This window comes from Camelina sativa, chromosome 17 (assembly GCF_030686135.1).
Source record: "Camelina sativa cultivar CO46 ecotype springtype chromosome 17, ASM3068613v1".
NCBI lineage: Eukaryota > Viridiplantae > Streptophyta > Magnoliopsida > Brassicales > Brassicaceae > Camelina > Camelina sativa.
Genome location: NC_141896.1, coordinates 36488480 through 36515837, shown reverse-complemented (window position 1 = coordinate 36515837; position 27358 = coordinate 36488480). Strand labels below are relative to the sequence as shown.

Sequence of the window (27358 nt, the reverse complement as noted above, 5' to 3'; positions counted from 1 at the left end):
CTTAAAAATACCCTATAAACATATAACAATCAGAAGAAAATTACAGATAGACCCTAATAAGGAAACAGAGAGAAATAAGACACTGGCAAAGAGGTAACATGGAATGCCGAGAGATCAAAGATCACTGAGACCGAATAAAACAGAGGTAATTGTTGATATAACAGGCAGTTGTGTTATTCGGGGAAAAAAACAAAAAAAGATGCAGCACAGAGAAATCAGAAAAAACCAAAAGATGATAGGCGAGAAGATACATTCAACTCAACATAGAAATCCCATTGCCTCCACGATATGTATCAACATACAGAAAAAAACAATATACTCAGGAACTGAATTTTGGAGATAGGACACCGGCAAAAGAGAAACGTGTGTAACAATCTCAATCAATCAAAGCCATCACCGATCAATATTTAGAGCATCCTCCACAATCTTAATCAACACGAAAACAGACGAGTAAATAAGAAAAGACCACCCAAGCAATTTAGAAAAGTGAAAGTTCATTGTGGCAGACTTGCCGTTTTATGACTACAAGGTGCAACAAGTAATCTACACACACCACAACATAAAAGCCACCTAACTGGTTGTTAATAACTGTCATGAGTCATGACTCATGAATCAACATGTCTAGCTTTCTGCACTAGATGAGCTCAGACTAGAAAAGTCGTAAAAGACTCCAAGATATACCAAAAACTACGTTAGTAGACATTTATCTTATAAAGGTAAAAAAAACAAGTACAAACCCATATAACAAAAGAACTTATGGTCATCTTTCATCTGACTGCCAGTAGACTGCAAAAGATTAGAGTCAAGTGATGGATCAAAGAAATCAAGCTGGAAGACACACACAAGACAATTAATAACCAAAAAAAATGAAACATACCAATTGAAATCAGCAACTAATGAGGAAATTAAAGCTTAAAAATACACAGTAATCATATAACAATCAGAAGAAATGACAGACACACAAAGGCGTCAAGACAAATAAACCGAAAAAGATGGAATCCCCAAGTTCAGTCAGCCCTGTTGAGACAACTTGTAGACTTGAAAGGAAACTAGGCAAACAAATCTAAACAGAACATCTACTTGCATCATTCAAATTCACATAGAAAGAGAAGCACCATCCCAAACAGAAGTGATTAGCATTTAAACGGTAGAAAAATGCAAATCATGAAATCAGAAAGAGAAAAAGAGAAAAGGGGAAGAAAAAATGACCATACCTCCAGAGAAAAACCACCAACGAGGTAACAGAGAATACTGTAGATGGAAAGTTAACAAAATGGAACTACGTACCTCCTTCACATTCTCGACATTCCACGACCTAACACAAGCAAAGAAAAACATTAGCTTATCACACTGTGAACAGTAAAAATATAGCCAATATTGAATAAAACAACTGATAGGCAAAAAGGTGTAAAGATGCGAGGCAACCTGAAAGTTAAACTCAGAAATCAGACGCTCCCACAATGTTTGTTTTTTCACTTTGAACCTCCCACACAGTAATCCAAATCCTCATGATCTGCATCAAAGAGAGACAGAGATGTTTTTTTCACTTTATATAGAAAGAAACAGAAACAATCGGTTAAGTGGAAGAAGACTACCTGAAGATGTAGCGAGAGTGGACAAATACAAGCCATCAAAACTGTCGCCAACCGGTCAAAGCATCCTCCTCCACAATAAAAAAGCCTTGAATGATCAATTTAGAAACCAAACTCTAGATGAGCAACATGAGTAAGAGAGTGACAACGATCAGACAAAGCCATCACCGATCAATCGCAGGATCATCCTCCACAAATCTAAACCAGCAAAACAAAAACAACATTATGTAACTAGAAGATAAGACAAAACCACCGAACCAAAGTGACAATAAAGAAGCAAATAGAGATGAGTTTAGAGCAAGGAACCCATGAGAACGCTTGAAGACAATATCATGGATTAAAGACGTGATGATTGGATCATGGTATGCTTCCAAAAGACCTGCAAAATGAAGAAAGAAACGTAAGGAACAAACAAAACAAAAAAAGAAGTAAAAGACGTGTTAAGAGGAAGAACAAAACCCTGTGAAGAAGTAGCACAGAGAAGAAGCGTGTCCATCAAAGCCATCACTCTCATCGATAAAAGCATCATCCAAAACCTGAAACAACATAACAACAAGTAAATAACATGGACAAATATAAAGCTACCTATGCAATTTAGAAACCAAACCCTAGAAAAAATCAGTTAAGAGGAAGAAGACTACCTGAAGATGTAGCGCACTAAAGACAAAAACTATCCATCAAAACCATCACCAGCTGATCAAAGCATCCTCCTCCACTAAAATGTAGGGTCTAGGGCTTAAAAGTAAAACATACATGCAACTCTAGGAAGATCAGCGACATAACTGTTAACTGAAAATTTTCAATAACATAGCAAAGTAATGTTGAAGACTCCCCAATGGCACAGTCCAAATCTCAGGAACCAGGAATAAATCATGGAGTAATATTAAAACAAACTGATTGCAACAGATTTGGGAGGGAAAACGGAATGAATACCTGAAGAACAAACTCGTTTGCAAGACAAATCTTACATCTGCGAAGTGAAGTGATATCTGAAAAACAAACACAAAGGTCAAGAAACAATAGCCATTAGTTAATTAAAAAACAAGCAAGATATATGTGAAGTAACCAAAAACTCGAAGTTATACGCAAACCATCCTTCCCTCCAATAAGGCCTTGAACCTCCACGATCTAACACAAGCAAAGAAAAACATTACCTTATATATGTGAACAGTAAAGTATAACAAAGGGAAAGAAGAGACCGTGAAAGAGGTAACATGGAGCAACTACAGATAAAGTGAGACATAACAGAGCAACGGTCAACTTGTGGTTGTAATGACGACAATGGTTATAAAAAGATGTAGCACCAAGAAACATAAAAATATAACAGACCAGAAGAAAGATTTGTCATATCAGTCCCCCCTGGCGCCTCCATATGATCTGCAACAGAGAAGAGATGTTCTCGTTAAAAAGACATTGAACAAAAACCAGTTACAAAGGACAAAGTCTAAGAACAAAAACGTGTAGGAAAGAATCTGTGGATCATCGATCTCTCATCTGAATGTGTGTACACAGCAAGAACATCATCTGGGAAACACAAGAAAAAAAGGACCAACACTAGCCAATATTAAATAAAACAACTGATATGCTATAAAACAAAAGGTGCATAGATGTGAGGTAACCTGAAAGTTAAACTCAGAAATCAAACGCACTCCCACAATGATTTTTCTTTCTCTTTGAACCTCCCACACAGTAATCTTGGTTCCTCATGATCTGCAACAAAGAGAGAGAGCTGTTTTTTCACTTATATAGAATGAACAAAACAAAAATCGGTTTAGAGGAAGAATAATACTACCTGAAGATGTAGCCAAGAAAAGACAAAAAAAGATCCATCAACTAAAACCATCACCAATCGATCAGTGATGGAATGACTACAACAATGTCAATAAGAAGAGAGTGTACCTTTGGGATGGTCTAAGACCTTCAAGGCAAACCAACATAACCACGAACAAGGATGTCAGCCTGTGGATATGCAATCAAAACACACACACAAAGGTACGAACTTTGTGAAGATAATGAATTCACATAGAAAAATAGTTTGACATCATAAAATAAGGCTAAATTAGACATACCTATAGCAATGTGGTGACACTACGAGAATAAGAACATCATCATCAATTTCACTTCGTCTCAGGTCCCTACAACAATAAAATTCCCAGTTAAGCAAATTGTTTTCAAAATTTAATATGAAGAGAAACACTGATCATTAACAAATTTCAAAGCAACACAAGGAACAAATAATAACACAAAATCATACATAAGTGAAGGATGATATGAAACAAAACCTGGAGGTGTTCTTCTCCTGCTTCTTGGACGTTGGCTCATAGAATGGTATCATTTATGGAATTAGTTGTTCATGCTCTCTACCTCCTTCAGTGATCTCCTTGACCTGATTCACAAAATAATTAAACCTTTAAATTGTAATTGTAACCAAAAATAAAACAAAATAAAACCAACAACAACAACAACTTAAGGAAAAAAAAGAAGCAAATTCATCAGTAAAATCAGTAGAACCAATCGATGAAAAAATATGTCAGACCAATCGAACAAGAAACAACAGCAATGGTGGTGAAGTGAGGAATGAGACCAAATTATTTGCGAAGATGTAAAAAGCAAACCTCTGGTTAAGAGCCCGATTGAAGGCTAACAAGGCCATCTCCTTGGCCATTGCTTGACTGCAGTGTTGGATCGGAACCTATGAGAGAGAGAGAGCAAACAAAATCATTAGGTGATAGCCAATGGAGAAGAGAAGAGGATCTGGCCATAAAATAGAAGTCTGAGAACAAACTCTGACCGAGTAATATTGGACCATAGATAGCTTCTCTATCTGGGATAAAGAACCCATGGCTTGGAGGTTCGAAGCTCCAAGAACCCTAAATTCTCAATACCTACAGAAACACATTAAAACCAAACTCTCAGTCTCGATAAAAAATAAAAAAAAACTAGAACAAATTCTTGACGAAACTCGCCATGGTCTGTACACCTGTACTTGGTCTAACACCATCACTCCAATAGAATCAGTTTTAATCAGTTTCTCCACGATCTGCAAAAAGAGAACAAGAAGAAGAACCATCAGATGCTAATTTAAAATTCTAATAGAATTGTTATACCTTTACTTGCTCGATCAAATCAGATAAGAGTTGAAGAAGATGAAGAAACGTCATAGAAACAAATAACGTCTGTCCTCCTCCGATACTCACTTGGCACAGTATCCAGCTAATTCATCAACGATACTCAAGAGTTAGAAGACAAGACAAGAAAAAAGAAGAGAAGGTGATCATTCGTTTATCAAATTGTCTAACAGGAAACTGTACTTGCATGATGGTGAAGATGAGTGAGGATGATTATACTATTGATGTCGTTATTGTTTGGGTCATCATCAACCCTAAGGCTAAGAAAAGCAGAAGTTTGTTTACCTCTGTGCTTGCTTCAGTAGGAGTAACTTGTTATTTCCTGAGGCTTGCTTTGCGTTTTAGCTACTGGTTCCAACACGGCACTTTATCCTGCAATAACAAGAATGGTTAAAAGAAGTAGTTGAACTTAAACACTAGTGATGGATGATTTGAAACAAAACCCTCAGGGGTTCTTCTTCTTCTTCTTCTTCTTGGACGTTACTCATGGTCTCATTCATTGATCAGTAGAGCTAACAGCTATGTTTGTGACACTCGTTTCCCTGCAATTAGTGAGACAATTAATCAACACGTGAAATTAAAAAAAAAAAAACCATATAGAATCAGTCAAATAAGTAAAAAGATGAGAGTAGTTAAAGAGAAATACGCCATGGAAACAACAAGGTCCTCCCATCCTCACTTGCACCATACATGAATCAATCAAGAAGAAAAAAATATGATATTAAGTTGCATAACCTGAATTAAGCTCAATCAAACGTCAAAGTAGGAAGAGACAACTTAACAATTAAAATAAAAACCATTAAAAAGCAAAAGTTGCATAAACTGTGATTCCCACGCTTTGGACGAGAAGTTGCCAAAGAGCATGTATATCCTGAAACACCAAATAAAAAAGGAAGTTAGACCAATCGATGGTGGTGAAGTGAGGAGGAAAGAGACCAAATTATATGCGAAGATGTCTAAAAAAACAAACCTCTGGTTTAGAGAGGAGCTTAAGTAGAGCCCGATTGAAAAAGGCTAACAAGGCCATCTCCTTGGCCATTGCTTGACTGCAGTGTTGGCTCGGAACCTATGAGAGAGAATAGCAAACAAATCATCAGGTGATAGCCAATGGAGAAGAGAAGAGGATCTGGCCATAAAATAAAGGTATGAGAACAAACCCTGGCCGAGTAATATTGGACCATAGATAGATACTCTATCTGGGATAAGGAACCCATGGATTGGAGGTTCGAAGCTCCAGAAACCCATACGAGAAACATATTAAACCCAAAATTTCAGTCTCGATCAAAAATAAAGAAACTAGAACAAATTTAAAAAGAAAATTCGACTCAAAAATCATGGATTCTGTTGAGTAGTAGATTCGAACCATCATCATGTTGCTCTCTTGTTGCCATTAGAACGATCTCTCTCCGTCTCTTATCTCTCAAATTTGTTGGGCTGGAACCAAGGACAATTATTTTCAAGAGCTGAAACAACTCACTCGGAGAGATGTAGAGGAGCTTTAAGAGCCCCACGAAGTTGCAAAGATTCACCTTTGGGAGGGCATGTTTACACTCTTTGGCCGCTCTAGTGGCAGTCCAAGAGCCCGGTCCCATATCAGCTGAAAAGAGAAAGAGAAAACAGCATCACAAAGATGAGTGTGGGTTTATTCAAAGAGAATTGTCAATAGCGCGAAAGTATGTCTGTGTAGATGTACCTGTGAGCAGATGACGAGATTCCTTGAGACAGCCAAAAAGCACAGTGTAGTAGTATCTAAATCTGAAAGAAAAGGTCACTCTATTAATTATAACCAAGATTCAGCAAAACAAGGCATGTGGTTAGTCATGCTTAAGTGATAACGATACAGTTTTGTACCTTTCTTTCGGTTAGACGATAATAGTTTCGCAGCACTTCGCTAAAAGCATCAACGTTAGGCCACGGGTGGTTCTTGACAAAACTCGCCACAGTCTGTAAACCTGTACTTGGTCAAACACCATCAATCCAATAGAATCAGTTTTAATCTGCTCAGACGTCCGCATCCCGGAGATAAGTCAGCATACTAGCTAATCTGCTCAGACGTCCGCATCCCGAAGATTATTGTTGAATGAACAAGAAGAAGATAAAAAAGAATTAGAATAGCCTCTCATGATCTCACTTAACACTCTCACAAAGAAAGATAGAGAACATGGCCTTGTTGTTGACCTCTGTGCTTTGGTAGGTAGGAGTAAATTGTTATTTCCTGAGCTTGCTTTGTTTGTTGTAGCTACTTGGTTCTAACACGGATCTTTTATCCTGAAATAACATATAAGAATGGCTAAAAAAAAGCAGTTGAACTTAACCATGATTGAAACAAAACCTGGAGTGGTTCTTCTTGGACGTTGCTCATGGTCTTGGTAGAGCTAGCTAGCAGCCATGTTTGTGACACTCCTTTCCCTACAATTAGTGAGACAATCATCAATCAACACATGAATTTTTTTAGAAAAAAACCATCTAGAATCAGTCAAATAAGTAATAAGATGAGAGTAGTTAAAGAGAAATACGCCATGGAAACAACAAGGTCCTCCCATCCTTACTTGCACCATATCTGAATTCATCAAGAAGAAAGAATATAGAATTCAGTTGCATAACCTGGATTAAGCTCAAACAAACGTCAAAGTAACAACCATTAAAAAGCATAACCTGTGATCCCGACGCTCTGGCCAAAGATGCCGTAAAACCCCACACCAAGAACAGGATATCCTGAAACACCAGATAAAAAAGGAAGTTAGACCAAACCAACAAGCAACAACAACGATGGTGAAGAGAGGAAAGAGACCAAATTATATGCGAAGATGAATAAAAAAGCAAACCTCTGGTTTAGAGAGGAGCTTAAGTAAGAGCCCGATTGAAGAAGGCTAACAAGGACCATCTCCTTGGACATTACTTGACTACAGTGTTGGGCTCGGAACCTGAAAGAGAGAGAGAAAGGACAAAATCATCAGATGATAGTCAATGGGATGAGAATAAGATTTTGGCCATAAAATAGAGGTCTGAGAACAAACCTCTTATCAATATCGAAAGCTCAGATCAGTCTTCACTCCTCAAGTCCTCCGCTCCGTTTTGTTTTCAGACAAGGGGATGGAATGGAATGAGACGATACTCCAAAACGACAACGTCTCATCAACTAATGGACCCTAAAAGAAGAAATAAAGAATTATGGTGGGCCAAATTAACCCCAGAGCCCAATTCCCAGAATTTTTAAACAGAGCCCTGTGTAAACACTTATGAGTAAAGAACAAAACCGCTGAAGACATCACGGAGAAGAAGCGTTTCCATCAAAGTCAATCACTGATGATCCCATAATAGCATCCTCCTAAATCCAAAACCTGAAATAAGTACAAAACAACAATGAAAAATCACATGAACATATTTATAAAGCAAGCAACCTATGCAATATTTAAAAAAACCAAACCCCTAGAAAAACATTAGTAAAGATGAACATATATACCTCACCAACAATATCCATTACCCATTAGTATAAATGTGAAGTAACCAGAAAACTCGAAGTTATATACTCTCAAACCACGATCTAACACAAGCAAAGAAAAACATTAGCTGAGCTTTGTGAACAGTAAGTATATAACAAAGGGAAAGAGGAGACTGTCAAAGAGCCAACAGGGGGGAGCAACGATAGATCAAAGGCATCCTCCTTCAACATAAACTGAGACATAACAGAACAAAGGTTAGCTTGTGGTTGTAAAGAAGATGGATGATAATTAAAAGATGTAGCACAGAAGAAACCTTAAAGAGATGACAGACCAGAGGCTTAGATTTACCATATCAGGCCTCCCAGTGCCTTCACGATCTGCATCAAAGAGAAATACATTCTCGTTAAAAACACATATTGAATACCAAAAAATAGTTAAAAAGGACAAAGTTTAAGAATAATTAAAAGAATCTGTGGATCATCGATCTCTCATCTGAATGCTGGTTCTCTATTTAGGAATCCTGGATCCTCGTTATCTGCATCAAAGAGAGACATTAGCTGATCTAAAAACAACACTAAAATAAGATAAAAGGGAAAGAGGGTGCCGTCAAAGAGGCAACAGGAACCGACGACGACGACGGCAGACAAAGGCATCATTCATGTTCAAAATAAACTGAGACATAACAAAACAAAGATTAAGTTATGGTTGTTATAGTGAAGATTTATCAAATCAGAGTGTACCTTTGGGAAGACCTTCAAGGCAAACGTAAAGTTCCAACCACCATAACCACGAGCACTGATGTCAGCCTGTGGATATGAAATCAAAACACACACATAAAGGTACGAAGTTTATCATATTAGTCCCGCTGTGCCTCCATGATCTGCATCAAAGAGAGAGATATGTTCATTAAAAAGACATTAAACAATAATTAAAAAAAGGGACAAAGTTTAGGAGGAACAAACACATGTATGAAAGAATTTGTGAATCCATCTCTCATCTAAATGTGTGTACACAGCAATAACATCATCTGGGGAACACAAGAAACAGAGGACCAAACAAGAGTAAATATTAAATAAAAACAACTGATAGGCAAAAACGTGTTATAGATGTGAGGTAACCTGAAAGTTAAAATCATACGCACTCCCCATAATGTTTTTTTTTTCTCTTCGAACCTCCCACCTGGTGCCTCATGATCCGCAACAAAGAGAAAAGAGATGTTTTTTTCACTTTATAGTTTGTATAGAAAAGTTATTAAAAAAAATCGGTTAAGAGGAAGAAGACTACCTAAAGACATCGCAGAGAAGACAAAAACGATCCATCAAAACCATCACCAACCGATCAAAGTAACTTCCTTCCTCCACAATCTATCTGAAATTAACAGAGCCAAGAAGAGTGCATGAACATAATAAATAAAACATTGAACGATTCAATTCACAAACAAAACCCTAGAAGAATAACATGAATTAGAGTGACAACGAACAAAGCTATCACCGATCAAAGCCTCCACAAATCTAAACCAACAAAACAAAAAAACGAAAAGTTAATGACATGTAATTAGAAAAAAACCACCGAACCAAAGAGACACTACAGAATCAAATAGAGATGGGTTTAGATCAAGAAACCTGCGAGAACGCCATGATCATATCATAACTGGCTTCCAAAACACCTGCAAAAAACGAAGAAAAAAAAGGTACGGAACATGAACAAAATTAAAGAAGAAGTAAATTAAAGACGTTTGTGAAGAGGAAGAAGAAAACCCTTTGAAGAAGTAGCACAGAGAAGAAGCGTGTCCATCAAAACCATGATCACTCTCATCATCCAAAACCTGAAACAACATAACAACATCAACATGTAAATAGCATGCAATATTAATTTAGAAACCAAACCTAGAAAATCCAATGATCTGTTCATAAAAAACAAACAGAGACTGAGTTTTAGAAGAAGAAGAACAAAACCCCTGAAGACGTCGTTAGCACGGAGAAGAAGCGTTTCCCTTCAATCACGCATCATCCAAAACCTGATAAGGAAACAGAGAGAAATAAGAAACCGGCAAAGAGGTAACATGAAATGCCGAGAGATCAAAGATCAACTGAGACGGAATATAACAGAGGTAAGTGTTGATATAACAGGCAGTTGTGCTATTTGGGGGAATAACCAAAAAAAAGATGCAGCACAGAGAAATCAGAAGAAACCAAAAGATAATAGGCGAGAAGATACATTCAACTCAAGATACTCAACATAGAAATCCCATTGCGTCCACGATCTGTATCAACGTACAGAAAAAAACAATCTACTTAGGAACTGAATTTGGGAGAAAGGACACCGGCAAAGGAGAAAACGTGTGACACAATCTCAATCAATCAAAGCTATCACCGATCAATATTTATAGCATCTTCCACAATCTTAATCAACAAGAAAACAGACAAGTAAATAAGAAAAGACCACCCAAGCAATTTAGAAAAGTGAAAGTTCATTGTGGCAGACTGGCCGTTTTATGACTGCAAGGCGCAACAAGTAATCTACACACACCACAACATAAAAGCCACCTCACCGGTTGTTAACAACGGTCATGAGTCATGACTCATGAATCAACATGTCTAGCTGTCTGCACTAGATGAGCTCAGACTAGAAAAGTCGTAAAAGACTCCAAGATATTCAATACAAAAAAACTACGTTAGTAGACATTTATCTTATAAAGGTAAAAAAAACAAGTACAAACCCATATAACAAAAGAACGTATGGTCATCTTTCATCTGACTGCTAGTAGACTGCAAAAGATTAGATTCAAGTGATGGATGAAAGAAATCAAGCTGGAAGACACACACAAGACAATTAATAACCAAAAAAAATGAAACATACCAATTGAAATCAGCAACTAATGAGGAAATTAAAGCTTAAAAATACACAGTAATCATATAACAATCAGAAGAAATGACAGACAGACAAAGGCGTCAAGACAAATAAACCGAAAAAGATGGAATCCCCAAGTTCAGTCAGCCCTGTTGAGACAACTTGTAGACTTGAAAGGAAACTAGGCAAACAAGTCTAAACAGAACATCTACTTGCATCATTCAAATTCACATAGAAAGAGAAGCACCATCCCAAACAGAAGTGATTAGCATTTAAAAGGTAGAAAAATGCAAATCATGAAATCAGAAAGAGAAAAAGAGAAAAGGGGAAGAAAAAATGACCATACCTGCAGAGAAAAACCACCAACGAGGTAACAGAGAATACTGTAGATGGAAAGTTAACAAAATGGAACTACGTACCTCCTTCACATTCTCGACATTCCACGACCTAACACAAGCAAAGAAAAACATTAGCTTATCACACTGTGAACAGTAAAAATATAGCCAATATTGAATAAAACAACTGAGAGGCAAAAAGGTGTATAGATGCGAGGCAACCTGAAAGTTAAACTCAGAAATCAAACGCTCCCACAATGTTTGTTTTTTCACTTTGAACCTCCCACACAGTAATCCAAATCCTCATGATCTGCATCAAAGAGAGACAGAGATGTTTTTTTCACTTTATATAGAAAGAAACAGAAAGAATCGGTTAAGTGGAAGAAGACTACCTGAAGATGTAGCGAGAGTGGACAAATACAAGCCATCAAAACTGTCGCCAACCGTTCAAAGCATCCTCCTCCACAATAAAAAAGCCTTGAATGATCAATTTAGAAACCAAACTCTAGAAGAGCAACATCAGTAAGAGAGTGACAACGATCAGACAAAGCCATCACTGATCAATCGCAGGATCATCCTCCACAAATCTAAACCAGCAAAACAAAAACGACATTATGTAACTAGAAGATAAGACAAATCCACCGAACCAAAGTGACAATAAAGAAGCAAATAGAGATAAGTTTAGAGCAAGGAACCCATGAGAGCGGTTGAAGACAATAACATGGATTAGAAACGTGATGATTGGATCACGGTTTGCTTCCAAAAGACCTGCAAACCGAAGAAAGAAACGTAAGGAACAAACAAAAAAAAAAAAAAAAGAAGAAGTAAAAGACGTGTTAAGAGGAAGAACAAAACCCTTTGAAGAAGTAGCACAGAGAAGAAGCGTGTCCATCAAAGCCATCACTCTCATCGATAGAAGCATCATCCAAAACCTGAAACAACATAACAACAAGTAAATAACATGGACAAATATAAAGCTACCTATGCAATTTAGAAACCAAACCCTAGAAAAAATCAGTTAAGAGGAAGAAGACTACCTGAAGATGTAGCGCAGAGAAGACAAAAACGATCCATCAAAAGCATCACCAGCCGATCAAAGCATCCTCCTCCACAAAAATAAAGGGTCTTGGGCTTAAAAGTAAAACATACATGCCAACTTCACTAGGAAGATAGGGAAGATCAGCGACATTACTGTTAACTGAAATTTTCAATTACATAGCAAAATAATGTTGAAGACTCCCCAATGGCACAGTCCAAATCTCAGGAACCCGAAATAAGTAGTATTAAAACAAATTGATTGCAACAGATTTGGGAGGGAAAACGGAATGAATACCTGAATTTGTCGAGCCTTTTGCATGGGAGGATAAGATAGAAGAACAAACTCGTTTGCAAGACATATCTTACATCTGCAAAGTGAAGTGATTTCTGAAAAACAAACACAAAGGTCAAGAAACAATAGCCATTAGTTAATTAAAAAAACAAGCAAGATATATGTGAAGTAACCAGAAACTCGAAGTTATGAGCCAACCATCCTTCCCACCAAGAAGGCCTTGAACCTCCACGATCTAACGCAAGCAAAGAAAAACATTAGCTTGTATGTGAACAGTATAATATAACGAAAGGGAAAGAAGAGACCGTGAAAGAGGTAACATGGAGCAACGACAGATAAAGTGAGACATAACAGAACAACGGTCAACTTGTGGCTGTAATGACGACAATGGTTATAAAAAGATGTAGCACCAAGAAACATAAAAATATAACAGACCAGAAGAAAGATTTGTCATATCAGTCCCCCCTGGTGCCTCCATGATCTGCAACAGAGAAGAGATGTTTTCGTTAAAAAGACATTGAATACAAAAACCAGTTACAAAAGACAAAGTCTAAGAACAAAAACGTGTAGGAAAGAATCTGTGGATCATCGATCTCTCATCTGAATGTGTGTACACAGCAAGAACATCATCTGGGAAACACAAGAAACAAAGGACCAACACTAGCCAATATTAAATAAAACAACTGATATGCTATTAGCCAAAAGGTGCATAGATGTGAGGTAACCTGAAAGTTAAACTCAGAAATCAAACGCACTCCCACAATGATTTTTCTTTCTCTTCGAACCTCCCACACAGTAATCCTGGTTCCTCATGATCTGCAAACAAAGAGAGAGAGAGCTGTTTTTCACTTATATAGAAAGAACAAAACAAAAATCGGTTAAGAGGAAGAATAATACTAACTGAAGATGTAGCCAAGAAAAGACAAAAAAGATCATGAGGAACCATCACCAATCGATCAGTGATGGAATGACTACACTAATGTCAATAAGAAGAGAGTGTACCTTTGGGAAGACTTGGTCTAAGACCTTCAAGGCAAACCAGCAGAACCACGAACAATGATGTCAGCCTGTGGATATGCAATCAAAACACACACATATAGGTACCAACTGTATGAAGATAATGAATTCACATAGTAAAAGATACCTACAAGAATGTGGTGACACTACGAGAACAGGAACAACCAGCATCATTATCAATTCCACTTCATCTCAGGTCCCTGCAACAGTAAAACTCCCAGTTAATTAAGCAAAATGTTTTCAAAATTTAATAAGAAGAGAAACACTGATCATTAACAAATTTCAAAGCAACACAAGGAACATAAAATAACACAAAATCATACATAAGTGAAGGATAATATGAAACAAAACCTGGAGGTGTTCTTGGACGTTGGCTCATAGAATGGTGTCATGTATGGAATTAGTTGTACATGCTCTCTCTACCTCCTTCAGTGATGATCTCCTTGACCTGATTCACAAAATAATTAACCCTTTAAATTGTAACTGTAACCCAAAAATAAAATAGAAAAGAAAAACTCATCGATGAAATCAGTAGAACCAGTTTATGTTGTTACCTTAAGCAAGCACGTTGGCGACGATTGTGTTCTGATTTCTGAATCATCAACGAGAGAGAGAGAGAGAGAGAGAGAGAGAGAGAGAGAGAGTCAAATAAATTAATCAACGCCCACCTGTTTCACAGAACCAAAACTATAATTAAAGCGAAGAAGTACCAAAGGAGAGGTACCTCTTATCAATACCGAAAGCTCAGATCAGTCCTCACTCCTCACTCCTCACTCCTCACTCCTCAGTCGTCACTCCTGAGTCCTCCGTTCCGTTTTGTTTACAGACTAGGAAATGGAAGGAGACGATGCTGCAAAACGACAACGTCTCATCAACTAATGGACCCTAAAAGAAGAAATAAAGAATTATGGTGGGCCAATTAACACCTCAGAGCCCAATTCCCAAAATTCTTAAACAGTGTTAAGACTTTTTAGTAAGAGAACAAAACCGCTGAAGACGTCACGGAGAAGAAGCGTTTCCATCAAAGCCAATCACTGATGATCCCATAAAAGCATCCTCCTAAATCCAAAACCTGAAATAAGTACACATCGACAATGAAAGTCACATGAACATATATAACGCAAGCAACCGATGGCAATGTTTAAAAAACCAAACCCTAGAAAAACAATAGTATAGATAAACATATATACCTCGCCAACGATAGCCATTAGTATAGATGTGAAGTAACCAGAAACTCGAAGTTATATACTCTCAAACCATCCTTCCCTCCAAAATGGTCCTTAACTTCCGCGATCTAACACAAGCAAAGAAAAACATTAGCTGAGCTGCGTGAACAGAAAGAATATAACAAAGGGAAAGAGGAGACTGTCAAAGAGGCAACAGGGAGCAACGACAGATCAAAGGCATCCTCCTTCAAGACAAACTGAGACATAAGTGAACAGTGGTGGAGTTAGCTTGTGGTTGTAAAGAAGACGGATGGTAATTAAAAGATGTAGCACAGAAGAAACCTTAAAGAGGCTTAAATTTACCATATCAGTCCTCCCAGTGCCTTCACGATCTGCATCAAAGAGAAATACATTCTCGTTAAAAACACATATTGAATACCAAAAAATAGTTAAAAAGGACAAAGTTTAAGAACAATTAAACCGTGTAGGAAAGAATCTGTGGATCATCGATCTCTTATCTGAATGTTGGTTCTCGGGTTAGGAATCATGGTTCCTCGTGATCTGCATCAAAGAGAGACATTAGCTGATCTAAAAAAAAAAACTCTAAAATCAAACAAAAAGGGAAAAAGGAGACCGTCAAAGAGGTAACAGGATCCGACGACGACGACAGATCAAAGGCATCCTTCAAGTTCAAGATAAACTGAGACATAAAACAGAACAAAGGTGTAGTTATGGTTGTAACAAAGAAGATAATAAAAAGATGAAAAAGACTACTTGAAGATGTAGCGCAGAGAAAGCAAAAACGATCCATCAAAACCATCACCAACCGAGTTAAGAAGAGCAAACCCTGGAAGAATATCATGAATTAGAGTGACAAGGATCAGTCAAAGCCATCACCGATCAAAGCCTCCACAAACCTAAACCAACAAAACAAAAAACGAAAAGTTAATAACATGTAATTAGAAAAAGGACAACCGAACCAAAGAGACAATACAGAATCAAATAGAGATGGATTTAGATCAATGAACCTGCGAGAAAGTCATGGTCATATCATAACTGGCTTCCAAAATACCTGCAAAAAACGTAAGGAACATGAACAAAAAGAAGAAGTAAAAGACGTGTGTGAAGAGGAAGAACTAAACCCTTTGAAGAAGTAGCACAGAGACGAAGCGTGTCCATCAAAGCCATCACTCTCATCATCCAAAACTTGGAACAACATAACAACATGTAAATAGCATGAACATATATAAAGCAAACCTATGCAATTTAGAAACCAAACCCTAGAAAATCCAATGTTCGATCGGTTCAAAACAAAATAAACAGAGACTGAGTTTTAGAAGAAGAAGAAGAAGAACAAAACCCCCTGAAGACGTCGTTAGCACGGAGAAGAAGCGTTTCCCTTCAATCACGCATCATCCAAAACCTGAAATAACGACAACCGATGCGCAAAGCAACCGATATCAAATCATCCTCCTTCCTCCACAATCTAAAATATTAACAGAGACAACAAGAAGAGTTAATTAAAAGAGCATTGAACGATTCAATTTAGAAAATTAACAAACTCTAGAAGAATATCATGAATTAGAGTGACAACGATCAGTCAAAGCCATCACCGATATCAAATCCTCCACAAATCTAGACCAACAAAACAAAAAAAAAAACGAAAACGCCATGATCATATCATAACTGGCTTCCAAAACACCTGCAAAAACCGTAAGGAACATGAACAAAAAGAAGAAGTAAATTAAAGACGTGTGTGAAGAGGAAGAAGAAACCCTTTGAAGAAGTAGCACAGAGAAGAAGCGTGTCCATCAACGCCATGATCACTCATTCACTCTCATCATCCAAAACCTGAAACAACATAACAACATCAACATGTAAATAGCATGAACATATATGTAAAGCAACCTATGCAATTTAGAAACCAAACCCTAGAAAATCCAATGATCGATCGGTTCAGAACAAAAAAAAAAAAAAAAATAGCGACTTGAGTTTTAGAAAGAAGAAGAACAAAACCCCTAAGACGTCGTTAAGAACGGAGAAGAAGCGTTTCCCTTCAATCACGCATCATCCAAAACCTGACATAACGACAACTGATGCGCAAAACAACCGATGCGCAATATTAAAAACCAAACCCTAGAAAAGAAACAAGCGATTGAAATCTAATGATCGCGGTTGAGGAAAAAACAGAGTTTTAGAATCAGCACCACCACCGTAACGCTCGATCGAAGAGACAATTACAAGCTATACGCTCGATTGGGTGAAAATCCAATGATCGATTAGAAAGAAAAAGAAACAGAGACGAGTTTAGAGGTAGAACGTGACCGACCATCACCGTACGCTCGGAGTCGGAGTGACCGTTGTAGAGAAAGAGAGGAACTTTATGAAGAAAAATAAAAATAAGGAAAACTATGTGATGATGTGAGAAAAAAGTGAGAGAGCCTTCTTTTATCGATGAGGTTATTAGAAAACTACATTGTCGGTTTAGCTATTTTTTTTTCTTAATCTCTCCAATTTTTTTTTTTTATATATATATATGCTTATTATTATTTTTTCAAATAGGCTCCACTTCAATGTGTTGTTGTAATATTTCCCTTTTTTCTTCTATTTTCCTTTTCCAATTTATTTTTTTTTGTTTTTGCTAACGGCTATACTCGATTCTTTCCTTTGTTTTCTTTTCTTCCTTTCAATTGGTCAAACTAAACCAGAAACAAATTATATGTTAGCTAAAAAAATCAACGAACCCAAATTAAATCGGATCATCTTGAAACTATATTTTCTAAACCCTGCATCGATATATATATATATATATAGAGCCGTGCTTTAGGTATATAAAAAAAGGCATTTGCCTTAGGCCACCCAAAATTTACATAAATAATAGGCTAATTTTTTCCTAAACTAGGCTGAACATGCATTTTTATGTAATATTATAGGACTTATTTTGGAAACAAGACTCATATCATTTACATTTATGGAAATTTTGTTTATTTTTCCTTTGCATTAGCTACTAAATTTTGCTATTTATTTTGAAAATGAACAATATTTCCTTTTTTATACTAAAATAAGATAAAATTTCTCTCAAAGTTGGAATGTGAGAAACTACATTTTTATTATTTGCCTTAGGTCTCTATTAACCTTGGCACGGCACTGTATATATATACCCTTATTCATACACTCAAGATTAAAGATAATAATATTAAATCTACTATATTACCATTACTATGATTGAATCGATGAACAGTTTTCTTATTTCTTAATGGAAACAAATTTTACAAAGTAAACTTATATCTATTAATCTTCGTAGACTCGACACTCGTCGGTCTCAGGATTATCTTGGTAGAAACTCTCGAGAGGATCCTGGTTGAGTAGCTTCAGTTTAATCCTTAGATCTGATCTGGCTTGACTCACCTCTTCAACTTCGTCCCACGCGACTCTACACTCCTCTGATCTCTCGTCCCCGCGTCACAAACCTCCGTTGCTTCCTTCACTTTCTCCTCTATCATCTCCGATAGCTTCTCTTCTCTCATCTTCGTCCCCTTGTACTTCGCAGTCGCAGTCGTTGCCATCGTCAGCTTGAATCGCCTCGGTTCCGTTTGGATCAGTCGAATAATCCCCGATCCGGTTGAGATAGACCGTCCCTGCTGGTGTAACGGAAGCAGCACTCTTACGTGGCTCGCCGCCGCCGACATCATCATCATCTCTGTGAATTTTGATTTTGTTTCTCGTCTTCTTTCTCATAACTCCAATTATTGTATTTATTTGGGCATGTTGACTATGGATTATGAAATTACAATAGACCCATCCAATCAATATTGTTCTATTTGCCACGTCATTTCGTGAATTTCTCTTTTTATCCAAGCGACACTCATCAAACATTTGACCCCTTTTACCTACTCCTTTTGACTTTTGTTCTTTTAGGTGTTCACCAACTTGAGCGGTGCCGTTGTTATATCATATGATTTTATGTTTTATGTATATACTCCCATTGTATATCATAAGCTTACGTTTGTCTTTTTTTTGTTAAAATAAGCTTACGTTTCTTGAGGTCGTGTCATTATCAAACTAAGCTTATATGAGCATACCAATAATGATAAGCTTCTGTTTACCGTTTCTTTTTTTTGCCATGTTAGTGTTGTTACTTGTTACATATAATTTGAGTACCAAAACATCATCGATCATGACATAATGATGAAATTCAGTTACTAGATGTCTTAATAAGAATTAAAAAAATTGTGGGCCATGTAAATATAAAACCTTAAAAGCCCAAATCAAAAAAATATATAAAATACATCAACTTTCTTTTTAATAGAAACCATGTGCATAAATTACTAAAATATAAACATTGGTACAAAAGATAGATTTATTTCAATGGGTAGTTTTTTTTTTCCAGGCAATACTTGGGGAAGAGGGAACGAGAGGAGTCGTTCGTTTCCTTGTATGTTTGCCTTTATTAGTTCCAATATTTATAATATTTTAAACTTTTTCTTTTTTTTTTGTCGGCAAACAGAGCTTCTCATTTCACAAAGATCAAGTTACAGTATTCCATGATATTACAAAGTCTGACTTACTTATCCTAGCATCTTTAGCTAGACTATCAGCTACATAATTTACAGAACGTGGTATTTTAACAAAAGTGATAGTTTCATATGAAGAAACCATGTTCTCAATATCCCTCAACTGGGTTGTAATGAGAAATTGATCTCGGTTTAACTGCTTGTGCTTGCACTGGGGAATGTGAGCTACATTTTTATATAGGATTTGTGCATCTCCACAAAACATAACGTTGTTATAACCCAACCTGCTAAGATGATGAACTGCTAGCTTTAAAGCTTCAGCTTCTACTTCTAAAGGCGTGTTCATAGGAGGGATGGACGCCTTGCCTTGTAATAAAATTTGTGCATTCTTGTGATATAAAACCCAAGCAATTCCTGCACAGTCATTTGGTGATCTCCATGAACCATCAACAAAACAGCAGTAGTCCTTGGCCTCACTAATAATTGATTGTGTGGAGGTTGGCGTTGACAGAGACTGAGACTGCTTTTGCTCTTGAGTTTGCTTTGTCTGCACATCATCATGAGCGGCTTCCAAGCTTTCCTTCCATTGCTGCGAATCAATGATAGCTTTGTTGATAGTGTCAGGAATGGACCACTTCTTATTATTGAATATCAAATCATTCCTCATTTTCCAAATGCGCCAACCAATGAAAGGGAATAAACTTACATCCTTTCTTTGGTTTTTACTCAAATTCAGCATCATATCTACATTTTGAGTAAGAGAATTGGAAGAGAAGAAAGAACCTGGATGGTGATTATTTGCACTAAGACTCCAAATCTCTTTGCTGATCCTGCAATGGAAAAGAAGATGATTAAGATCTTCTGGTGCTTCTCCACATCTTTGACATGTATCATCAGTCAACATTTTTTTCTTCTTTAAATTATTCGCCACAGGTAGTGCATTATGAAGGCATCTCCACCATAAATGCTTTAGTTTTTGAGGCATATTATATGCCCAAAGCTTTTTAAATGTTGTGCAACTTGAGATATTAAACGAACTACTTGTATCCGAGGAGCTTTCAGTGGACAACTTTCTCTGAAGGTGATACCCCGATTTAACTGAGTAGAGTCCACTCTTCGTATGAATCCAAGCAATTTCATCATCTGCTCCTGTAATAGACGGTCTTATCCTCCTAATGTGTGGAATGTCCTCATGGTGAATGTAGCTATGAAGCATATTTTCATTCCATCTACCTTGAGATATCAGATCACTAACTTTTAAAGTAGGATGAAGAGTGGCGCCATGCCCTCTCGCTGGACGTGGTGGATTAAGAGGGAGCCACTTATCATGCCAAACATTAATTTGATTACCAGTACCCACTATATATTTAATACCCTGAGATAGTAGATGAGTACCTTGGGATATACTTTTCCAAGCATAGCTGGAATTCGATTTGCAAGTGGAGGTAAGAAGACTCTGCTTCGAATAATATTTGGCTTTTAGAACTCTTGCTAATAGAGATGTTGGTTGATGGAGGATCCGCCAACTTTGTTTTGCGAGCAGAGCTAAATTGAAATCTTTGAGATCTCTAATTGCTAAACCACCTATTTCCTTAGAATTAGTGATCTTATTCCATGCTATCCAGGGAACTTTGTGTTTATCCTTAGTGTTGGACCACCAAAAATGACACATGGCTTTTGTGATCTGAGTGATTATTCTTTGAGGCAAAAGGAAGCAGGACATGCTGTATGTTGGAATTGCTGTAATTACTGATTTCAGGAGAACTTCTTTGCCTGCAGGAGACAGAAGCTTAGTATACCAACTACCCATCTTTTGATCAACTCTTTGAGCTAGATATGAAAAAGCATTTGCTTTGTTCCTACCAATAAACTCAGGTAAGCCCAGATAACGACCAAAACCTTCGGTTTTTGTGTATTTTTAAAATGCTACATATCTCTCTTCGTGTTTCAGGAGGAATACCTTTACCAAACGTGATGGCCGATTTTTGAAAATTTACACTCTGACCCGAGGCTTTCTCATAATGTTGCAGGATGTTTAGGATAGTTGTACACTCATCGACTGAGGCTCTGCAGAACATTAGTGAATCATCTGCAAAAAGCAAATGAGAAATTGGGGGACCATTTCTGCTGGCCTTAAATCCATCAAGCTTTTTCTCTTTGATGTTATGTTGGATTAGGGCAGATAAAGCTTCAGTACATAATAGATATACACAAGGTGATATAGGGTCACCTTGTCTTATAACACGCTGAGGCTTGATTTGTCCAACAGGCTGTCCATTGATGAACACTGAATATGAAACAGTTGTAATGCATTTCATTATCCATTTGCACCAGAGATCAGAGAAACCCATTCTCCTCATAACTGCTTCAATAAAAGACCATTCTACCTTATCAAAAGCTTTACTAATATCTAGCTTTGTAGCTATAAAGGGTTTGACTAGCTTTTTTGTATGGAGAGAATGAATAAGCTCATGCGCTATTAAAATGTTATCTGTGATCATTCTCCCAGGAATAAAAGCTGATTGGTTTGTAGAAATGATATCATTTAACCATGGTTTGAGTCTCTCTGCTAAAGCTTTTGATATAATTTTATATGCTACATTAGCTAGGCTTATTGGTCTGTAATCTCTTACTTCACTAGGCTGACTCACCTTTGGTATCAAACAGATGTGTGTATTATTCATTCTTGGATCTAACTCACCTTCTTCAAACAATAGCTTGGCAAATTTGTACACACCTGTGTGAATAGTGGACCAATGGCCATGATAGAAGCCTGGGTTGAAACCATCCGGTCCTGGAGCTTTTTCCCTTGACATAGAGCGGACAGCTCGATACAACTCTTCTTCTGTGATTGGCTCAGTAAGCTCTTTATTCATCTCCTCTGACACTCGAGGTTTAATATATTGCACAACATCATCAATGTATTCCTGATTTTCATCCGTACGGTAAAGATTATGAAAATAGTCAATAATTACTCGACTGATACCTTTCTCATCAGACCAGACTTTGCCATGTGTATCAGTGATTGCACTAATTCTGTTATAGCTTCTCCTTTGTTTAGTTTTTGCATGGAAAAATCTTGTGTTACGGTCTCCTGCTTGGAGCCATTGGATTCGGCTTTTTGTCTTCCAGTATTCCTCTTCCATCCTATAAACATTGGTTAGTTCTGTTTTCAATACTTTGATATGATTTAAATTAACAGGAGAGGTGTTATACGCTTGATGAATCTGAGCTTTCAGTTCTTGGATTCGCCTTGCTGAGTTAATAGGATTCTGCGTTTTCCACTTTGAAAGACATGATCTGCATTTCTTGAGAGCTTCATAGAAACTTTTAGGTGATAAGTGGTGACATTCAGAATTCCAGGTCCTAGCAAGTTCTTCCTTAATCTCCTTGTTAAAACGCCATCTGTTGTCATACCTGAATAAGGGACAACCGGTTCTCCTTTTCTCACCTGTGTATATTAAGATTGGTCTGTGATCAGAACCAATCCAATCTAAAAGTTGGACATAGGCCTTGGGGAACATGTCTTGCCAATCTGCAGATGCCACAGCTCTGTCAATTCTTGACATTATCGAGTAAGAATATCTCTGGCCAGTCCAAGTAAACTTTCCTCCCATGACCTTTAAGTCATGCAATCCAGATGTGTTAAGCATTTTCCTGAAAAACTTGAAAGAGTTTTCTGATTTTTGCGGTCCTCCAAACTTTTCCTCATTACTAAGTATGTCATTGAAATCTCCTAATACTAATCTAGGTTTTCCCCTGTACAAACCTGCTTCAGCCCAAAAAGTCATTGTATCCCACATTCTGTTATGATGCTTGTAATCTGGATCACCATATACATAAGTAATCAAAAAAGTTGGTGATCCCGGCTCTGAAATATACAGATCAGTATAGTTCAACGAAGGAGTATCAACAAAATCTACCTTCACCGCATCATTCCAAAAAATCGCCATGCCTCCACTACTACCTTCTGAAGGAAGAATAAAACTATTTGGATAAGCCAGTTCCCTACCTAAGTTATTTACATATTGGAAACCATTTTTTGTTTCTACGAGGAACAAGATATCAGGTTTAGTAGACTTCCTGATATCCTTCAGGTATGGAATTGTCAGAGGGTTCCTCTTAAGCCCCTGACAATTCCAGTGCATTATCTTCATTCTAGCTGGGGTGGTTTCGGGGTATCCACCCTCCCCTGAAAAGCACCTTTAGTTCTAGGCTTAGAAGTTGAGGCTTGATCCTCCATTAACATGTCTTGAACTTTTCTTTTTTGACCTCTGTCCGTGGTCAAAGCAGGGTCAACATCATCTTTAGTAACAACTTGATTGGTATGATTTGTGATATCCCTTATGATTTGTGTCTGTAATGTTTGATGATTGTCTGCAGGAGGAACCGGTTGAGTGATTAATGAAGCTTCTTTAATAAGAGTTGCAGATGTTTCATCATTAGGACCAATAACAACAGATTTGACTATCTCTCCTGTAGGAAATTTAGATGTGGCACCATATTCTCTGATTGTAAGAGGGATGTATTCTGGAGTGATAGACATGTCATCTTCCTCCCTCGGCCTAGCTGGAAACGTATCCTTTTGAAATTCAATGATAGGTGTGGATGATTCTATATTTTCACTCATATTGTCATCTCCTCCTTGAGCTTCTCCGTGAAACGGCTCTAAAGCTTTCGAATTGCCTCATCATCAATTTGTGGAATTTGGATTGCATAATCACAACTTGATTGGTCATGTCGTAGAGAACCACAACGAAAACAGAACTTGCGGAGCTTCGGAAAAACAAATCTGATCATAACCGGTGGCTTGGAAGGATCAAATTCAATATACCTGACACAGATGAGTCGGTCGTTTATATTCATTGTAACACGAGCTAAAACCTCCCCGTTTGTCTCTTCAGTAGCTTCCTGGAATCGAACTTCATCTATATGCCCAAGAACTCCTCCCACTTCATGAACAACAGCGTCAGATCTAAACTCTTCAGGAATATTGAGGATTCTTACCCAAAATGAAATCTCAGTTAAAAAAGTGGGAAGTAGACGTCGTGTCCAACGGTCAATTGCTACCATCCATAAATTATAGTGCCAAGGCCCATTTTCAAGAACTGTCATTAAGTGATGCTCTGCCTTGAAGAAAAATTGGACTGTGTCATCATCGTTGATTCTGCTCGTGACCTTACCTTGCAGATTCCAAGCCTTAGGAAGAGCACCTTTCATTCCTATTGGTTTCTGATGCTGGGGATTTAAACACTTCACCACTAAACTGAGTTTATTTGCATCTTCGCGATCCTTTAAAGCTTCACGAGACATCCTCATAGGAGATCTTTCTAAGCCCAGATTGAGGTTTTGTAAAGCTTCCCATAAGTCTTTAGACATCTTGAAAACTTTTTCAGTCACAGAGAATAAAAGAAAAAGGGACCGGCAATACTACCGGAGATTGTATCCGCACGAAAACGGAAGAAAACCACCGGAAAAGTCAGTCGGTGGAAGGTCGGTGTTGAGTCGGTGGATAATATTTTAAACTTTTAAAAATTTTAAATATTATAATATATTAAAACTTTTTAAAAGTTTTAATTTGCTCAAAAAAACGGATTAAACTGAATAAAATTTTAAAATTTGGATATCTGATAAATAAAACTTCCTGCTCATTCATAGTTGGAAGCATTAGTTTTATTTATAATGATTTGGAACTATTGTCTAAATTTTTTTAGCCGATGTGGGACGTTGTACAAAGTTTTTTTTTTCCTTAGATTTAAATTTTTTATTTTCCTAAATAATCTTAACGATATAAACTATCATATTTTAATAAAATGTTAATTAGTGAGATGTCTAATCCCTATTGGATGTTTAAAATAGAAAACTATTGATTTAAAAAAAAAAATATTAAATAATAACATATCTAATCCTGATTAGTTGTTTAAAATCCTATGTGGACACTTTAAAAAACTTATAGCTCCTACTTTTATTTAGTATAGATTTGTATCAAAAATACAAACTATAATTATTTGGAAAGTGCTCATTTACTGATTTACATGTGTAATGTATACTTTAGTCATCTATATTACAAACTAATCTTAAATTTGATAATTTTTTAGTGTTATACCACTCTTTGTTTGAAAATTATTAGTTTTTATTTTGTTTGTATAAGTTTAACTCACGCACATCTATCGCTGGAAACTACACTGTTTCAGAATCTCAATTTTCAACGTGTTAGATGACATTCATCTCCCTCAAGCCTCAAGAGTGAAGACACTTTTTTATTTCAACTATCTATTTACAAAGAGCCACCCGCAAAAGCACTAGCATTCAATACGGTCATCGCTCGTGTAAGGCGTAAAACCATATATAGAGGAGAAGAAAATAGAAAAAGAAGATTGACAAACCATGGAATGGAAGTAAATTAATCAAAGTGTCTTGAGCCAACAACAACTGAATTTGCCCCAAAAAAAGAAGTTCATGTGATATCCAGAGATTATGCTTTAAGAACAACAATTAAGATGAATTCAAATTTAACAGCCTAACATCAATATCCATGGTTAGATATCTTTGAATAAACTCATTTATTAAACTTCTCAAAATCTCAAACATCGAAACAGAATTCCGTAAAAACGGTCGAATAGATAAAAACCGTGTAATATATCTGCTCTTAATATCTAAAACAATGTCTAACAGTCAATAAAACAATGTATGATAGTCGTACCTTAGTAGTTCAGAAAAATCTAATAGATTGTGTATACAATTAAAAAAATTCGACATGTTACACAAGAAAAAATCTGACCATAGATGAGCAAAATCTTGTATTGGAAAGAAAAAAATATTTGTTAAAGAAATATCAAGTCCATGTAGTTAGTTTGTTCTATATATAACCAAACAAAAAGCCAAAATGTAATAAACTTAAACTGTTAATTATCGTTGCCCTGTATGACATAAGTACGGAGACAAGGACGTACGAGTAGAATGATCTATTTTGATTTATTTATTTATTTTGAACATATGTCGTCCTCGTCTCCTCTTAGTTTGATCACCTTAAAATGATCTATTTTGATTTTTCTTATGATGTAGATATAAGCCTGCCAAGCTTCATCATAACAACAAATGACGAGCCTATTAGCAGCATTGTTGTCGAGGAAGTAAGTTAGGTCAGGAAGAACCAATTAATAAAACAAAAATTTAGGAAATTAGGTATTATTCACACCACATCCTCTTCTGATCCTACCTCCCTATTATAAATATTGTTCTTTTGTCAACGAAATATTTATCGTTGATGTCTTATTGCATAATTTTAACAATGAAAACCGATCATTCCTAAAAAAACTGCAAGGGCCAGAACATTGTCGCCATCGTACTTAAACGGTAGATGGCAAAAAGTCGTTCGTCTCTCTGTTGAAAAACTAATGAAAATACCATTGTTAACATCTTGTTATCATAATCTATCTCATATCGGGTTGGATAATAATGTTTGGATCCGTACCATCTAGTTTGTCTTGTCTCAACCGGGGTTCCACGCCCCCTTTAAACTGCCAGCTAGTACAAAACCACAAGCCATCACAAATCAACAAAGTCGTATAGCGCATCTCACATTTCAAACCAGAAATGTCTAAGGTTGACTAACTCATCGACCTTTATCCGTGGACTGTCGAAATTAACTGCCACCTTTAGAATCATCAGTTCTTAGAATTCTCTTTTTAAAAAAAGAAAAAAAAGACTCAATATACATGACTTTTTTAAAAAAGTTATATAGTTTCGAATATAACACCAAATAAATTATGAAGTATTTGAAATCCTAATTGAACTTCATTATGGATGACTCAATATACAAAGTTTATATAGTTTTGAATAACACTAGATAAATGAAGTATTCGAAATTCTAACTGAACAACACTATTTTTTTTTTTAAATAATCATGATTATAAATATAAATAAAATTTAATAACACAATGTTAAAACAAATTAAAATCATTAATTGTTTGTCTATATACT

At 36.6% G+C, this 27358-nt stretch overlaps 3 protein-coding genes, 2 long non-coding RNA genes and 1 pseudogene across 5 annotated transcripts; all 6 read right to left on the bottom strand.

The window, feature by feature from the left end:
* Nucleotides 1-10102: 10102 nt before the first annotated feature.
* Nucleotides 10103-14560, bottom strand: LOC109130017 (uncharacterized). The gene is made up of 16 exons (XM_087496324.1): nucleotides 14420-14560; nucleotides 14250-14287; nucleotides 14047-14143; nucleotides 13827-13895; nucleotides 13681-13745; nucleotides 13404-13494; nucleotides 13114-13308; nucleotides 12852-12913; nucleotides 12682-12773; nucleotides 12498-12546; nucleotides 12204-12280; nucleotides 12044-12116; nucleotides 11741-11935; nucleotides 11571-11658; nucleotides 11433-11460; nucleotides 10103-10180 (listed from the first exon to the last, which is right to left on the bottom strand). Exons 9-13 carry the CDS (start codon nucleotides 12743-12745, stop codon nucleotides 11902-11904), a joined length of 297 nt encoding a protein of 98 aa, XP_087352450.1. The 5' UTR covers nucleotides 12746-12773; nucleotides 12852-12913; nucleotides 13114-13308; nucleotides 13404-13494; nucleotides 13681-13745; nucleotides 13827-13895; nucleotides 14047-14143; nucleotides 14250-14287; nucleotides 14420-14560; the 3' UTR covers nucleotides 10103-10180; nucleotides 11433-11460; nucleotides 11571-11658; nucleotides 11741-11901.
* A 96-nt stretch (nucleotides 14561-14656) lies between these two features.
* Nucleotides 14657-15778, bottom strand: LOC109130018 (uncharacterized). The gene is made up of 6 exons (XR_002036180.2): nucleotides 15689-15778; nucleotides 15496-15561; nucleotides 15343-15422; nucleotides 15225-15253; nucleotides 14886-14989; nucleotides 14657-14767 (listed from the first exon to the last, which is right to left on the bottom strand). It is a non-coding gene; the product is annotated as an uncharacterized LOC109130018 (long non-coding RNA).
* Nucleotides 15779-16255: 477 nt separating this feature from the next.
* LOC147924796 (uncharacterized) lies at nucleotides 16256-16770 on the bottom strand. Its single transcript, XR_015587387.1, has 2 exons — nucleotides 16637-16770; nucleotides 16256-16563 (listed from the first exon to the last, which is right to left on the bottom strand). It is a non-coding gene; the product is annotated as an uncharacterized LOC147924796 (long non-coding RNA).
* Nucleotides 16771-17951: 1181 nt separating this feature from the next.
* On the bottom strand, nucleotides 17952-18607 carry LOC104758423 (calvin cycle protein CP12-3, chloroplastic-like; annotated as a pseudogene).
* A 781-nt stretch (nucleotides 18608-19388) lies between these two features.
* LOC104759943 (uncharacterized) lies at nucleotides 19389-22059 on the bottom strand. Its single transcript, XM_087496956.1, has 5 exons — nucleotides 21381-22059; nucleotides 20771-21148; nucleotides 20465-20572; nucleotides 20178-20299; nucleotides 19389-19841 (listed from the first exon to the last, which is right to left on the bottom strand). The coding sequence occupies exons 1-5, from the start codon at nucleotides 22057-22059 to the stop codon at nucleotides 19389-19391; spliced, it is 1740 nt and encodes a 579-aa protein (XP_087353082.1).
* Nucleotides 22060-24043: 1984 nt separating this feature from the next.
* On the bottom strand, nucleotides 24044-24688 carry LOC147924795 (uncharacterized protein At4g02000-like). Its single transcript, XM_087496955.1, has one exon. The coding sequence runs from the start codon at nucleotides 24686-24688 to the stop codon at nucleotides 24044-24046; it is 645 nt and encodes a 214-aa protein (XP_087353081.1).
* Between the last annotated feature and the right edge of the window lie 2670 nt (nucleotides 24689-27358).

Bases quoted from the DNA above. Each gene is read 5' to 3' on its own strand.
- LOC109130017 (XM_087496324.1), bottom strand. From the start codon at position 12,745: ATGTCTTGCAAACGAGTTTGTTCTTCTATCTTATCCTCCCATGCAAAA. The intron at 12,281-12,497 runs GTATGTTTTACT...ATGTTGTTTCAG, and splicing joins CTTCCTAGTGAAGTTGGCAT to GTTTTGGATGATGCTTCTAT. The intron at 12,117-12,203 runs GTTTTGTTCTTC...TTCGGTTTGCAG, and splicing joins CTGTGCTACTTCTTCAAAGG to GTCTTTTGGAAGCAAACCGT.
- LOC104759943 (XM_087496956.1), bottom strand. From the start codon at position 22,059: ATGAATAATACACACATCTGTTTGATACCAAAGGTGAGTCAGCCTAGT. The intron at 21,149-21,380 runs GTCAGAGTGTAA...TGTCTCCTGCAG, and splicing joins ACATTATGAGAAAGCCTCGG to GCAAAGAAGTTCTCCTGAAA. The intron at 20,573-20,770 runs GTACTCATCTAC...ATAGCTACATTC, and splicing joins TTGGAAAAGTATATCCCAAG to ACCATGAGGACATTCCACAC.
- LOC147924795 (XM_087496955.1), bottom strand. From the start codon at position 24,688: ATGTCTCGTGAAGCTTTAAAGGATCGCGAAGATGCAAATAAACTCAGT.